At 39.9% G+C, this 14,464-nt stretch overlaps 1 protein-coding gene across 2 annotated transcripts in view; it reads left to right on the forward strand.

Moving 5' to 3' along the window:
- The first annotated feature begins 829 nt into the window (after positions 1–829).
- rab28 (RAB28, member RAS oncogene family) overlaps positions 830–14,464 on the forward strand; it is a 36,053-nt gene continuing 22,418 nt past the window's right edge. For both annotated transcript variants that reach the window (XM_084085720.1, XM_084085719.1), the window contains exons 1-3: positions 830–1,273; positions 6,756–6,852; positions 12,261–12,349. In XM_084085720.1, the coding sequence (XP_083941846.1) occupies positions 1,199–1,273; positions 6,756–6,852; positions 12,261–12,349 (261 nt within the window). In that variant the 5' untranslated portion in view covers positions 830–1,198. The remainder of the gene's footprint in view (positions 1,274–6,755; positions 6,853–12,260; positions 12,350–14,464) is intronic.

Genomic DNA, 14,464 nt, shown 5'->3' on the forward strand with positions numbered 1-14,464 from the left:
TGTGTGTGTGTGTGTGTGTGTGTGTGTGTGTGTGTGTGTGTGTGTGTGTGTGTGTGTGTGTGTGTGTGTGTGTGTGTGTGTGTGTGTGTGTGTGTGTGTGTGTGTGTGTGTGTGTGTGTGTGTGTGTGTGTGTGAGAGAGTTCTGTAAACTTGTTTGAAGCCATGCACTGACATACATGTTATTAGAGTATGTATGGCATCAAGCAGCTGAAAAATATTTGGGCCCTTGTAATGTATTCATAAATGTGGACTTAAATAAAGAGATTCATTCACTTTATGGGGGTGGGGGGGAGGGGCACCTTGCTGGCACAGGACCACAATGGAAACAAGCGCCTAGGGCTTTTTGTGTTATCCTTTTAACAATCCCTGTAAAATTGTACCACTGCTAATAAAGTATTCAATCGATCAATCAAAAATAAATGGCGTGCTATTTATTTTTGATTTGTGTCATCATGATTTGTGTGCATGGGGATCTCATCTTAAACAAGTTCAGTGCTTAATGAGTCTCCCAGTTTAGTAGACCTTGTATTGTGAATTTTTATACTTCCATGTACTGATGTTCTCATGTCTTACTAAATAAAGTACATCAATCAATCAATTTTAATGTAATGTAGCATAATCTGATTTATTGCCATAATATTAATTTGGAGTAACAACAGATCGACAAGCTCACAACAAGACGCGCTGCATCACATCAGCGAAAGCTTTCCCCACAATAACCGAAAATACACTAGTATTGAACCCTGAGGGACTCCAGAATACCCACATGGGGTTTAAGTGGTTAATGCTCAAACTTTGACCTTTATTGTCATAGCAACGGCAACGCGTCATGGTAGGACGGGTCCATATAGCAGTTAGCTAGCGGTACACGACTTGATATCTAATGTTCTTTATCGTTTAAGTCGGAATTAATTAAAATATCAACTGATAGTGGACATTCAGTGGACGCCAGAACGACACGTTAGCCGTGGTCTCTGTCGTGCTCTGCGGTAGACCTGTTCATCATATAGTAGCCTATTTTCTTTCACCGTGTGTGCGAATGGATCATGCTGCAGTGCAGAGTCAAAATGGCGTCTGGTGTGTGTTCATTTAATCCATCAGACTAACTAACTACATTCAACAACTTGTGACTTCTTTATGTGTCTTTTTTGGGGGGGTTTTGTGCAAAAATAGTGGCACTACCTAGTTTAACGTCATCATGTCGGACTCTGAAGAGGACAGCCACGACCGACAGCTGAAGATAGTTGTGATCGGAGACGGTGCGTCTGGGAAGGTGAGGACATCATAATAACACACAACAATGTGAACACATCCACGAAGAATATACTTTTATCAAGCTCGGTGCGGTCGGGCGTTAAACTTTTACTTTGTCGCATGAGCGTTTCAAACTACTTTACTTTGTCGCAAGAGCGTCGCTCGACCAAAATGTCGCGTTCCAACTGAATTTATATTTTTAGTGGCGTCCTGTCGTCTCGCTCGAAGAAGAAATGTTGTCGATGAAACGTTTAAAATGTCATTATTTGAGAGCGACGATAATTAAAAGCCTGCAACCTTTCTTGTCACCATGGAGACCGACGCCAACGTTAGCTATTGTGGCTAAAGCTAAGCTAGCTGCCTGGCTGCTCGCTGCTGGCATCATAGAGCACCGTTATCGAACGTTAGTGAACCGTTATTCCAGTTCATATAGGCGCTATAAACGCTCCACTGCAGGTGCTACCGCTAACTTGTGTGTCACTAATCTTATGTGACATTTACTGAGTGCAGTTAAGCATCGTGACTTTAGCTCCCAAATGCTAATGCTTTTCTACATAAGTGACTTTCATCAAGTTGTAGCATCGTTTTAGTCTGTTGGTGCTAAAACAGCCACTATCTTTCTTTATCTATCTGTAGTTATAACGCCTCTCGGGGTTCAACGCCCTGATTGATTGATTGAATACTTTATTAGCAGTTTGCAAAAAAAAAAGCACAGGAAAGTACAGTTCAATACAAGATCTGCTAAGAGGATTTTAAACCCAAGAAAGCCTATGGCTTGTTTCCATTGTGGTCCTTTGTACTCAATTCATCAAAACATTTAATGACAGGCAAACTATATTTGTCTGTACAGAGTTAACTGAAATGTCAGGACTCCAGGACAGAAGTAGCAGCAGAATGTGAATGACCTCACAAATATACATACATTAAGAGTATATTAATTTGTACCTCTCAGGAAGTTAATAACTATAGTTTTCCCACTATACTAGAGTAACCTAAGCCTCGGGTAGACAGTTTTAAAGTTATTGGATATGATGTTGCTTCTGTCTCAGAGATGGCATAATAGATTTAAATCTGACACAAATCCTGTCTTCTAAACCTATTAAATGTACTTAATCCACGTTGAATGTGCTGTTGAAAGGGTCAAGGGTGGTGGTGGTGGTGGTGGTACTGTATGTGTGTCAGTGTTACTGTGTCTACCTAGCATAGTTGAGTTTATCGACATAATGCAGATTTATGTAGCTAGTGTTATCTTATCTTCTTTCATTCTGGATGTGTACATCCAAAATAGGAATATTTGTAAAGTTAACAATTTAAATGTAACATTGTAGACATGTACAGTAGGCTAGCTGATGCTCTAATCCAGAACAACTGATGTATGATTAGGTAAGGGTTCGTTTTTGTGCAAGCTCCATAATTTTTGCTGTTTCCATAAGAGAAAGGGAAGAAGAAGAAGGGGGGCGGGGGGCGGCAAGGGGAAGAGAAGAGAGATCAATAAAAACAAACAAATTGTCTACATATTTACACATAGTACTGGATCAGTGTCTTGCTAAAGGCTGCTGCTTGTAAATAAATGTAAGGGAAACATTACGTACCTTTATGTACCTATTAGGGCCTAGACTAGAACAACTGATAAAGAGGACTACAGTTTCATCATCCTGTTTTATGTTGCTGTTACACACTTCTACTTTGTCAGTGAGGGTCGGGACCTGAGACCCTAGCCCCATTTGGCGAAATAATGTCTGGACAACCCATCTGAGAAAAGGCTGTTGTTTTGTTATTTGATTGAGCACATTAACAAGGGAAAGGGAGTTGGCCTGCTTGTGTCAGGTTAAGTAAAACTTCTTGCCGGCCAAGAGACCTGTAGTATGTCCGTGCATTTATAGTAGGATATTATTTATGTTGGCCAAAATTGTAGCATAGATGAGCCTGAATTAGGGTACTTTTAGGCTAGATTATTATATATTTTTTGTTTGAGCAACCTTTATTTTTTCCACTCAACATACTGTAGTTAACGCAAGGTATACAGCAATTAGGAAAAATTCCTGCTGTTAAGTATTTAAAGCAGTTTGCCATCATTCTCCATTAATCAAAACTAGGTTTGTATTATCTAGAAATGTAGCTGATGTTATGCCTATGCAAACCTGCATCAGAGGGGTTAGCTCAGCTTCAGAATTGATCTTATGTACTTGCAATGATTCGAATAAGTTGGAACACGGCCAAATACTAAAGCCTAATATCCTTGGTCACTGCTTTCCGGCGAGTTATTCAGTTATTTTCACCATGTGAAATGGCCGTACAACAAAGTATACATTAGGCTTTAGGCGTTTTAGAGACGCTTTCAACTTCAACTTTTCGAAGGTAATCTGTCCTCCTTCCTGTGGGAGAGAGAAAATGAATGTAGCCGTAATGGAGACATCCAATGAGAGGTAAAAAAAAAAGAATGTTCTTATTCTGGAAGGTTGAAGTTTTTTTTGGGGAGGGGGCGGATGGTAGTGGTGGTGTATGGAATGGGCAGAGAACACACACAACTCAGTTCCCAGTAGATACGCTACATTAATAACCCCCCCGTCTTACTGCTGCCAGGTGTCAGTTCATCACTGTCTGAATGACTTACCTGCTTGTCTGTTTTGGGCAGAAAACAGGAGGGCCCCCTTACCCACACCCACCCGTTTTGACTAGGCACCACTGACTAACATCTTGAATGCAATTTCCCCCCTTATTAATGTCAATTTACTGAGCAAATTGCAATCGGATCAGTTTTTCTTGGACCATTTTTTTGTGGTATTTGTGCTTGTGGTTGGTTGGTTGTCCATTCAGAAATATAAGGAGATCTGTGAAGGCTTGTCCACCTGAGCGAGGTGTTTTTAAAATATGGAGGCTCATATGTTAGCGTTTTGGTTTGCAAGGCTTAGCCTAGTCTCCAGCATTGCCCATATCAACCATGTTTTAATTCAGTTTAAAAAGTGTTTTTTCCCAAATATTATGGATAGCGTTCTTAAGCTTCAATGATTTTATGCAACCAATTACCAATATATCTTATTTTTTCATGTTTAATTCTTCATTTATACAACAAAACCAACAATTCATCACAATTTCAACACTAGCAGAATGCTGATCTTTTAAGGCTGTCACCTAGAAATAAAATCAAAGAATGCATTGTTTTTTTAATAGCATTCATTCTGCAAGAATGAGCTCCCATCTTGCATCATTTGTTGAAACATATTTGGGTTGCATCACATCGACATGGACTGCTTGTCGGTTTTCTTCTCCCTTTCTCTCTCCCACTGTTTTCTTTTTTCACTGGAACTTCCCTCATTTCCCGGCACCGGTATCATTGGTAACCCTGTGCCGTTCTCTATTGGAGTGTCAGGATTACGCCAACTTTTACATTCGCGGGTTAGTCCCAATTGTGTGGTGGAAAAGAAGGACTACGAAGAGGGAGGAGAGCCAAGCTACTGGAATGCCAAGACAAATGGCCAGCTAGGCCAACGTGAGCATGTGGAATACATTTTTGCTGTCCGAGCGAGTTATTCCTCTGTTGTCGCTGATTGTTTGGGCTACTTAAATGGCCGATTTTCTCCTTGTTGCATCAGTCACCTCTTATAATTTTTCAATCACTCTAGAGCCAGTGACACACTGCATGCTGGGACAAGAGCCCATGGGCTGGTGAACTTTAAAAAGAATTAGATGGCTAAATCATCCAATGTACAACTCTAAAGACAGGTTCATCTGGAAAGCCATTGACCCCAAAGGTTAGCCTTAAACATTCAGTGTGTTGGGAATGGAATTCCAAGATTACTTTAGCAGATCCATGCTCGGATAAACTTTAAGGTTTGATATCAAAGGTGACAGTCCCAACAGCACATCTGTGTCTTGAGGAAACCAAATAGGTCTCTTGCCTTAATTGAAGATTCAATTCAAGCCAAACATTGAGCTTAATTGTATTCCATTGTGCCTTAAAATCCTATACTTTATTTCAAACATGTTTTGGCTGATGCCGACGCACTTCTCAGGGTGAATGAAGGTAGACTGCTTTGTAGGGCTGAGTGAACGCTTTGTGGATTGAGAGAGTTAAGAGTAACATTTTAGCTTAAAATAAAAAAGATCCGGTGTCTTAATCTTTGCAGCTTCTCAATAATGTGTACACAATGACACTCTGTCAGTACTGTGTTAGCAAAGCCGGTTTTCTCAAAATATGTAATGTATCACTATTTTATCACATTTCAACAAGTACTTACACAGTGTATTTACAATGCTTTGCCATAGGTTAATACACAAGTTAATACACTGGAATGAGGTCATTGTAAAGTAAAGTGCCACTGAATGTAGCTCAAATCCTCAAATCCTGAATGACTGTCAAGTAGCACATTAAATGCATTCACTGCCACATGAAGACCAAGGAAGTCCCACTGTTACGGCTCTCTGCTATGTTTATGTAAGCTCACTGCTCTAAAGATAGCTAATAGACATGCAGCACTTTTTTTTTATCCTCATCCATCAAAATGAATTAAACTTGGCATGTCAAGAGTCTGCACTGAATTCCCATGGATTTCAGGCGGGCCCCTAACATGCCATTTTTCTCCCGTCGTCTCGGGACACAACAGTGACAAGGAGTGATGGAGTGTTGTTGTAATTTGTGGCGATTATTGGGTCTGCAGTTTGACATGACACATTCCCTGACACCTGTTTTTGTAATTCACATTGATTTTTCACCGTCACACCCGTGACAAAGTTGTGAGACTGCATGCTGCAGTGTCAATGACTTGTGTGCGCCATTCCCATTACTTTTACAAAATGTATAATGTGCAATAAACAAAAACAATCATATAATAATAATGCTACTACTGAGAATAACTATCACAATACAAATGTGTGTGTATTAGTAATTATTACCTTTCTGTAGAGGATACTCTACTAAACTAGGTGTTATGTTAGGATATTGGATACATTTGCTTTTTGTCTGGTTTAGGTTATTTACCCTTGTAGATGTAGGCTATAATAACTGGTCTGGAAAAAGAACTGGAAAAGCCTTTCTTGGAATTTGGTCAATTTGAATGAAACAAAATGTTTTCTCTGATGTGGAATGCAATTAGTTGGCTGTGAATTCTATTCAGCACCTAAGTACCCTTCTCAGGAACTTAGGAAGCACACTAATATATTTTTCTTGGAAGATGTTTTGCAGCTTCTTGCACTACATTGGCTTATGCCATGATTTTGACTAAAGCCTGTGTGTGTGTGTGTGTGTGTGTGTGTGTGTGTGTGTGTGTGTGTGTGTGTGTGTGTGTGTGTGTGTGTATATATATATGTATATATATATGTATATGTGTGTGTATGTGTGTGTGCAACTGACTGTGCAGCTGTGTGTTTATGTTTATTTAATTTGATCAGACTATTCATAGAATCATTTGGTTAGGCCTCGAGCTACAGATTTTTTGAATGATCTTGCTGGCCGAAGCACTCAGCACTCATTCACTGACTTTCCCTTTGTCTCTCTATTTCAGACGTCACTCGCCACCAGGTTTGCACAGGAGGCCTTTGGGAAACAGTACAAACAAACCATCGGCCTGGATTTCTTTCTGAAGAGAATAACTCTTCCAGGTGAGACACCTTCACAATCCTTTGGGAATGCTAGTTTGTTGTACACCCCCAGCATGGACACGTGTGCTCTATAAGCACACAGGGGTAGGAGGCTTTTTAGACTTGCTAATACAAAGGAATATTTTGTCCTGCAAGGTCATAGGGGAAACATACCAGTACGACCATTTGTAACCGTAAATGCTCTATTATTAACCTTTAAATATGTGCTATTATATGGGATTATGAGAATGTTTAAGTGGCATAATTATCTAATTGAATCCCCATTGGTTATTACAAATGTAACGGCAATTCTCCTCTGGGGATCAAAGAAACATTCATAGTTTAAAAATAGTTTTATTTAGTCAAATCACCTTTTTTACTAGATTTATTAGCTTTCATATTAGGGACATCCCGATCTGCTCCGAAACATCATTATAGCAACCTAATCAAGACATATTTCTTTATTGATTGGTATATCAGCTGTATTAAGCCATTTTCTACCCCATTGCACTCTCTCTACGTCATGCTATTTGATACATTAAAATACACTTGCGTATAGTACCTAATCTGTCAGGAGAGTTACGTGACTTATTTCCATTGTGGTCCTGTATTGGGTGGGAGGCAGGCAGGAATAGTGTGTAGCATGTAAGCTACTCGTAGCACATTATAAAATCAACACATATTCCACAGATTACACATTATAAAAACTAATGTGCATTCTCTGATATTTTACTCAGGAGCCAATTATTCAAATGCTTCTTAATACTTCTCACAGTCTTAACTGATTTTATCACAGTATTAACTGATTTTATTTTATTTGAGATTCCACTCTTAAAGAAATAGCCATAGTAGCCTACGTCTAACCTGCTTTTTAAATTAGGCAATTTCAGGTTGTACACAGTAGTCCTCGTATTCATGTTATGGAAGTTTCTTATAAAAATAAATGAACAAAAATACCATGTCGAATCTCATAAACCATGATACGTTTTAACTACAAAATCCTAAAATCAACAGTAAGCCAGTTCAACTCTTTAAAATATTTTGGACGTATGTGTGCTCTTGGGGTCTAAGGACTACCCTCATTAGTTGTTCTACGGTTTATGATGCTAGTGTTTTGTTATTTTTGTTATACAATTATACCAGGCAGTTCGAGTGTAATCAATATATCATTGAACTAATGATGCATGTCCTTATGGTCTCTTTATCAAGGAACTTTAGTATTCTTGCAAAACATGTCTTTTGAATTTACCTTCCCAATAACAGAAGGGGCCATAGATTCACCTGTCATACATAGGTTCAGCTCACATCCAAGATAAGTAACAGAATGTTTTTCTGTATCACATGGCACTCCACAGAAAAACCAGGCAAGTCTCTTAATTTAAACCTTGATCCAAGTAAAATACTTAAGATTTACCTAAGTGCAAAGATATATTATTGTCACATAACTAACCACTTACATTTTGGAGCTCTTTGCCAAGCAATGTCTATATAGGGGGCTATAGGGCTGAATGAACATGATGAACAAACTGCCTTTGTGTCATTTATATATAATTATAATACATTATAATTATGATAGTAATAATAATTTTATGATAACATATAGTAGATATGTCTAAAGCAATACAATATTTATTGTACAATTTAACAATTGTAATACTTTATATATAATAATACATTAGGTGTCATAGAGTAGGTGTCGTAAACGGACATTACTCTCAACTTGCCACAGCGAGGCAGAAACACGTGTTTACTGTTTAGCAGAGGCTAAAATGACTGTAGCAAGAAGATATTTTAAAGTGGAAAATGAAAGCAGTCCAACAGCCACGTGTAACGTCTGAAATGCAAGTGTTTCAAGAAGCGTCAAGCATATCTTACCTAAATTGGGTTGGTTTTTCTAACTTTAAAATGTTTTAAATGTGCACTGTGCAGCTGTATTGGCTTGGAAAATATAAATATCGGATCAGGACTAGGTGTTAGGACTTAGTTGGTACATACTCAATGAAATGGCTTGATAAGGACTAAAGGCAGAAAAAAAAACTTGATCGGGACATCCCTATTTTATATTGATATCTGTGTGGTTTAAGGTCTAATCAAGTGGCCTGTTTGTTTTAACCTCAAATGATTTACAGATGCACCACAATGTGATAATTTTCTATGATAATCCATGTTTAACGGTTTCTGGTACTGCAATTTGTTTTCCCCCAAACCAGCATTTCCAGGTAGAGCGATTAGAGGCTAGTTCCGCAGGTTAACTCAGGACTGTTTGAATGTGTCTTTTCTAGTAGCTCCACATTGTGGAGAGTCTGCCACTTCTCAGCGTTATTCACTGTGAAAGCTCTCCTCTCCAGAGCAAACACCAAGCTTTTTTTTTTCTTCCTCCACAAGGCCAATGGACAACTTATGCCCAAACGGCCAAAGCCTCGCTCATAATTCTGTGGGTACAGTGCAGAGTAAATACATTTAGCATTTTATATTCATATAGTAGATCCCCAGTTCAACTGATCTTTGTCCTGCACCACATAAAACATTCATGTTCCTATTTGTTTATGTTTAACCTGCGGAAATAAAGCCATGCTCTGTGTCCCCGCTTAGATCTGTAAAATAAATGTTTATTGACTAATGCTATATTTAGACGAAGGTACTCGTTTTGACTTCCTACTCTATGAAATGGGGGATTTTCAGCATTTTTAAATGGCCACGGCCTTAAGCTCCACAAGTCTGCAAAGTGGCTCCATTCTTTCACTACTAATAAAATACCAATAAGCGAGGGCGAATTAAGTGCTAAAAGTAAAAGTTATGCTGATTTGTGTGTTGGCTGAAATATACTATTTTGGTTTTGTTTCAGTCTCAGCTTATGGGACTTAAGAGAACTAAACCCCCAAAAATGTTGTGGTTAAGTCAAAAATGAAAAGGCCAAATGTAAGCACATGCTGCAAGGCTCAAGTTTTAAAATAAGACCTTGTACAATGCTGTTAATTGTAGAATTTTTCTTTCCAGTACATCTTTTTTTTTATTCTGCCGAAAGCGCTGATCCTTCGCATATCAAGCAATGACCTTTTGTTTTATGATGGCTGACATCTGTATCTTTGCTGCAGCTATAACACTGGTTCAACACCAGAGCTGTTAAATGGCCCATTTTCTGGGGGAATTGGGTGTTGATGAGCTGATGAAGAGGAGGGTGGCTTTGCGAGCTGGGTGGTCTGGAGCTTCGTTAGGACCCCCCCACCCCTGCCCTTTTATATTGAGAGAGGTTGTGTGGGTCTTTGGGGCTCAATGGGGCTATAAGGCTCTCCTTGCAACGGGGGCGAGAGTAGCCTATACAGCCAGCGCTGGCCCCTCTCTTACACATGAAGGCCCAGCTTGTCAAACTTAATGTAGATTTTCCAATGCGGGGAGAGGTGAGGCGAGGCCGATTGGCACACAACAGCCTCCTCTGTGTGTGCACTTTTTTATAACAATACCTCTTCCAGATGTGTCTGCCAGCGGTGGGGGTGGGGACAGGAGGGTTGACCAGAGGTGGAAATGACCTTGATAAATACTTTTTTCTTCTTCCCTGTTTTCTCCCCAATTTGGTAATTGCTAATTCACCCCATGTATAAGTCCCCGTCACTGCCAACCATGACTTGTTGGTCTTGGGTTGGGTATAGACAATCACGTGTCTCCTCCGATACACATGGCGTCACCAGCCGCTTCTTTTCACCTGACAGAGAGGATTTTCAGCAGGAGGGTGTAACGTGTGTGGAGGAACACAATATCCCTCACAGTTTTGCTCCCTGCTGAACAGGCCTCCTCTGCCAGCTTCCCACTCGTGAACTCGGCCACCTGTGTTCGTTCGAGTGCCTGACCAAGCCGGATGCACCGCAGAGAAATTGAACCCCAGTCTCCACGGTGGTGGGTAGGAACTTTACCTGTGCGCCACCCGGAGCCATCTGTTGATATATTCTTTGACAACCTAATTGTGTTGGATGCCACTGTGTCTGGACTAGCTCCATCTCCATCATTCATTGTTTATAATAGAAAGATGTGGGACAGTTTTTTTCTTAAAATGTATTTTTAGATAGTAAAGAGACAAGACACTGAAGCAGAGAGAGAGGTTAGGATATGGAACACAGGTCTCCAGCTGGACTTAAACCAGGGATGTTCTGCGATTACAGCATGCCCTGTGAGGGATGTTATTTTCTTATCAATGTGTAATTCTTCTATTTCTGTTGGCTATTTAAAAAAATGTCTTGGAAGGCCCCTCTATCAGGCGCATGTGTGCTATTTCAGTATATGTAATCCACCACAGTAACGTCTGGGGGGTGTGGGGTTTGTGTCGAGTCAGCGTGAATCTCCCGAAACATAAATAAAGTTCATGTGTGAGCGTGGCGGATAAGGGCGCGGATCGCTCGCAGTAACACCGAGGGTCCGTTATTCATTGCCCTCTTCAAATGTAGCTTTATGTTGATGCTGTATAGTCTAGATGTAGTCACTGGGAACATTGCCGTTTCCTTCCTCTGGGTCAAAAAAGGGGGACTCATGAAGGGGTTGATGCGTCCAGCCGTGTCCGCACACTCCTCCATTGCTTCTCCCACCCGGCGCAGAGCTCTCACTACACCAACATTGAAGCCTAGTTCATGCTTCGTCATACGATGGTGTTGCTTACCGAAAATAACAGATTTTCATGGTGCGTTATCGTCGGAGAGTGGCACCATTGTGCGATGAAGCATAACTTAGGCTAAACTCCTTGCCTTTGTTCTTAGTCTTCCTTTGCTTCATCCACAGAAATCACAGCAAGTCTTCTTTTCCTTGTATTTTTCTGTTTTAATTTTTTGCTGTTTTTCTTAACAGCACATAATTCTCCTCACTTTCCTCGACTTGGCAGAAAAAGTCACAATGCAAACAGCTCTTCCCAGGCTAATAAGTGCTCGTTTTTTTCCCCCCTGTCAGGGCATTTAGAATGTTTAAATTAGAGGGTAAGCATACCTATTCACTTCACCCCCCCCCCCCCCCCCCACACACACACACACACACTCTCAATCTGTGGACCTGGATATTCTTGGATGCGAGGTGTGGGTGACCTGCCAGGCGTGAGCGGTTTAGCATGAAAGATTAATCTCTGATTTATTGTTTCCAATATGTAGTATATGAACAACGACCACTTTTATTATAGAAATCCCTCACCCAAAACGCGGGGCTCCGGTTACGGCTGACTCGCCGTTTTTCTGGGGATTATGAGCTTTGTTAAAACAAACGACTAAATGTTTTAAAAGAGAGAGACAGAAAAACATCCGAGATGGAAAATCATCACAAACTGGTGACGTTGGTGTTCCTTACATCAACATACATCACATTTCTTCAACAAAGACATGTTAAAACTATTTTTTATGTTTGTTAGTTGGTTGCATTAAAACTATTTCATATGTGGGACATTTCTTCTTTCTCTTTAGGTAACTTGAACGTGACTCTGCAGGTGTGGGACATCGGAGGTCAAACACTAGGAGGGAAAATGCTGGATAAATACGTCTACGGAGCTCATGTACGGTGACACCCACATGTGCCCAAATACACCTGTGCATGCAGGGTTCGATTTGCTGGGGGGATGTAGAGGTGAAAATCCATGCCTCTGCTTTTGATATTCACCCATGTAGTGATAAATGTTTATCGCCAGTGGTGATATGTTTATCCCTGGTTCCGGTCAGACTGCATTAAGTACATGCATTACCTTTTGGGAAATATAGGCTGTCTGATATGTTTGATAGTTACATTATATTTAATATAATATCTCAATTTAAAGGTAATGTTAGTGATATTTTCTGGTTCAAACAAAACCTTTTTGTTAAAAGGTTAAAGCTCCATATTCCGATAGTAATCACTGCTATAGAGTGTTTGTTGTTCAGTAACATGGGTCTCCTTGTCTCTCCATCTCTTTAATAAACAGAAAATACATTTTCAGGTGGTTTGACAATTTCATCCAATCAGGGGAGAGTATCCATGTATCAGCTTCAATTTTATAGTGTTAACATTTTCTCAGCTAATTTTTTTTGTGTAATCACTTCCAATTTCACTTGTTTATCCTGTATCCTGTATGAGTTTTCTCTCCTGATTGGATAAAATTGGTATCCTGAGCTGAAAATGTTTTTTTTTGTTTACTGAAGAGCTGTAGAGACGGGGAGACCCCTGTTATTGAACAGACGCTCTATAGCAGTGATTGCTACCAGAATACAGTATAGAGCCATTTAATACTTATTTTAACAAAAGAAAATCACTTACTGCACCCACCTTTATCAATTTAATAAAAAAATAAATTATGTTAATCACTGGCATCCCTGTTTTGGGCAAATTTGTCAGTTTTCTTAAAATAAAAAATTGTGAAAGTAGCAGATCTACTTATCATATGAAGAAATATAAAGGGCCTAAGGGGGGGGCACACACACACACACACACACACACACACACACACACACACACACACACACACACACACACACACACACACACACACACACACACACACACACACACACACACACAATGCAGACAACCATCCTCTGATGCAACGTTTTTATTCAATTAGTCAAACCAAAGCACATTGCACATCTTCTTGTTACGGCCTCTGCACTCTCAGCTTTCTTTTGTCCAACAAACAGGCAATAAGCTTTTCAGAATTTAGTCTCAGCGTGCTCAGTGGAAGCTAGGTGTCTCTATCTTGTTGAAATTATGGTGAATCGAGCACAGTCGGAAGGACAACTTAATTGCAGTGTATCGCTCTGTTTTGAAAGGCTTCAAAGCAAGGATAGCCATGTGATGTCCTATAGAAGTTGTCAATGGTGATAAATCTGGTGTAGGTTTGAATTAAGCCCATTAGTGAATATGGTTATTTTTACCATTATATTGTTCTAGCAACTCCATTCAGAAACACTAACAAGTCATAATAAATCACTTGGGTTCACAGACGAGCACATACAAAATGTACATATTTGTGCATCTTACATACAGATATTGATAATATATACAATACAGTGCATTGCATACAATATATGCATAGCAGTCCACACACACAACATGGATGAACAATAGATTATTTGTTTAGTTTTAGTTTATCACTTCCTTTTTGCTTTTCATCAATATACCAGTGCCAAAGGAAATCGGTAGATGATGTATCAGTCTCATTTTCACACATGGTGTGTTTGATTTTTTTCAATCTATGTGGAAAAATTAACAATGTTGTAATTACAATAACAGTGAGAGCTCTTTGCAAACACTGCAATTTCCGTGTGGGAGTTGTGTTTGTTTGTGTAATAGCCGGGCAACCTCCGCAGGTAGAATTGTTGCTATAGACTACATCTATCCGTCACCTCCAGAAGCACTCAGAATTGTACTTGTTTGAAGAGGAAGCTATAGAGCCCACCTGGTTTAAAACCGTGTGTGTGTGTGTGTGTGTGTGTCTCTCTCAAAACAACAGTGGTGTTGTACATCAGTGCCACATTACGACACTTTGCTTAGGGAGTTTCTCACCGGTCATTTGTTAAACTTTCACAACTATTGTTGGAGGCAGCGCAGCCTGTAATCAATCATAGCCATCCGTAGCGGTGTCGTACAATTGTCAGAGATGCGAGCTGTCGTTGCAGACCCTGCGTGTTGTGACATTGCG

The sequence above is a fragment of the Gymnoscopelus microlampas genome (assembly GCF_963454915.1).
Source record: "Gymnoscopelus microlampas genome assembly, chromosome: 18".
Lineage (NCBI taxonomy): Eukaryota > Metazoa > Chordata > Actinopteri > Myctophiformes > Myctophidae > Gymnoscopelus > Gymnoscopelus microlampas.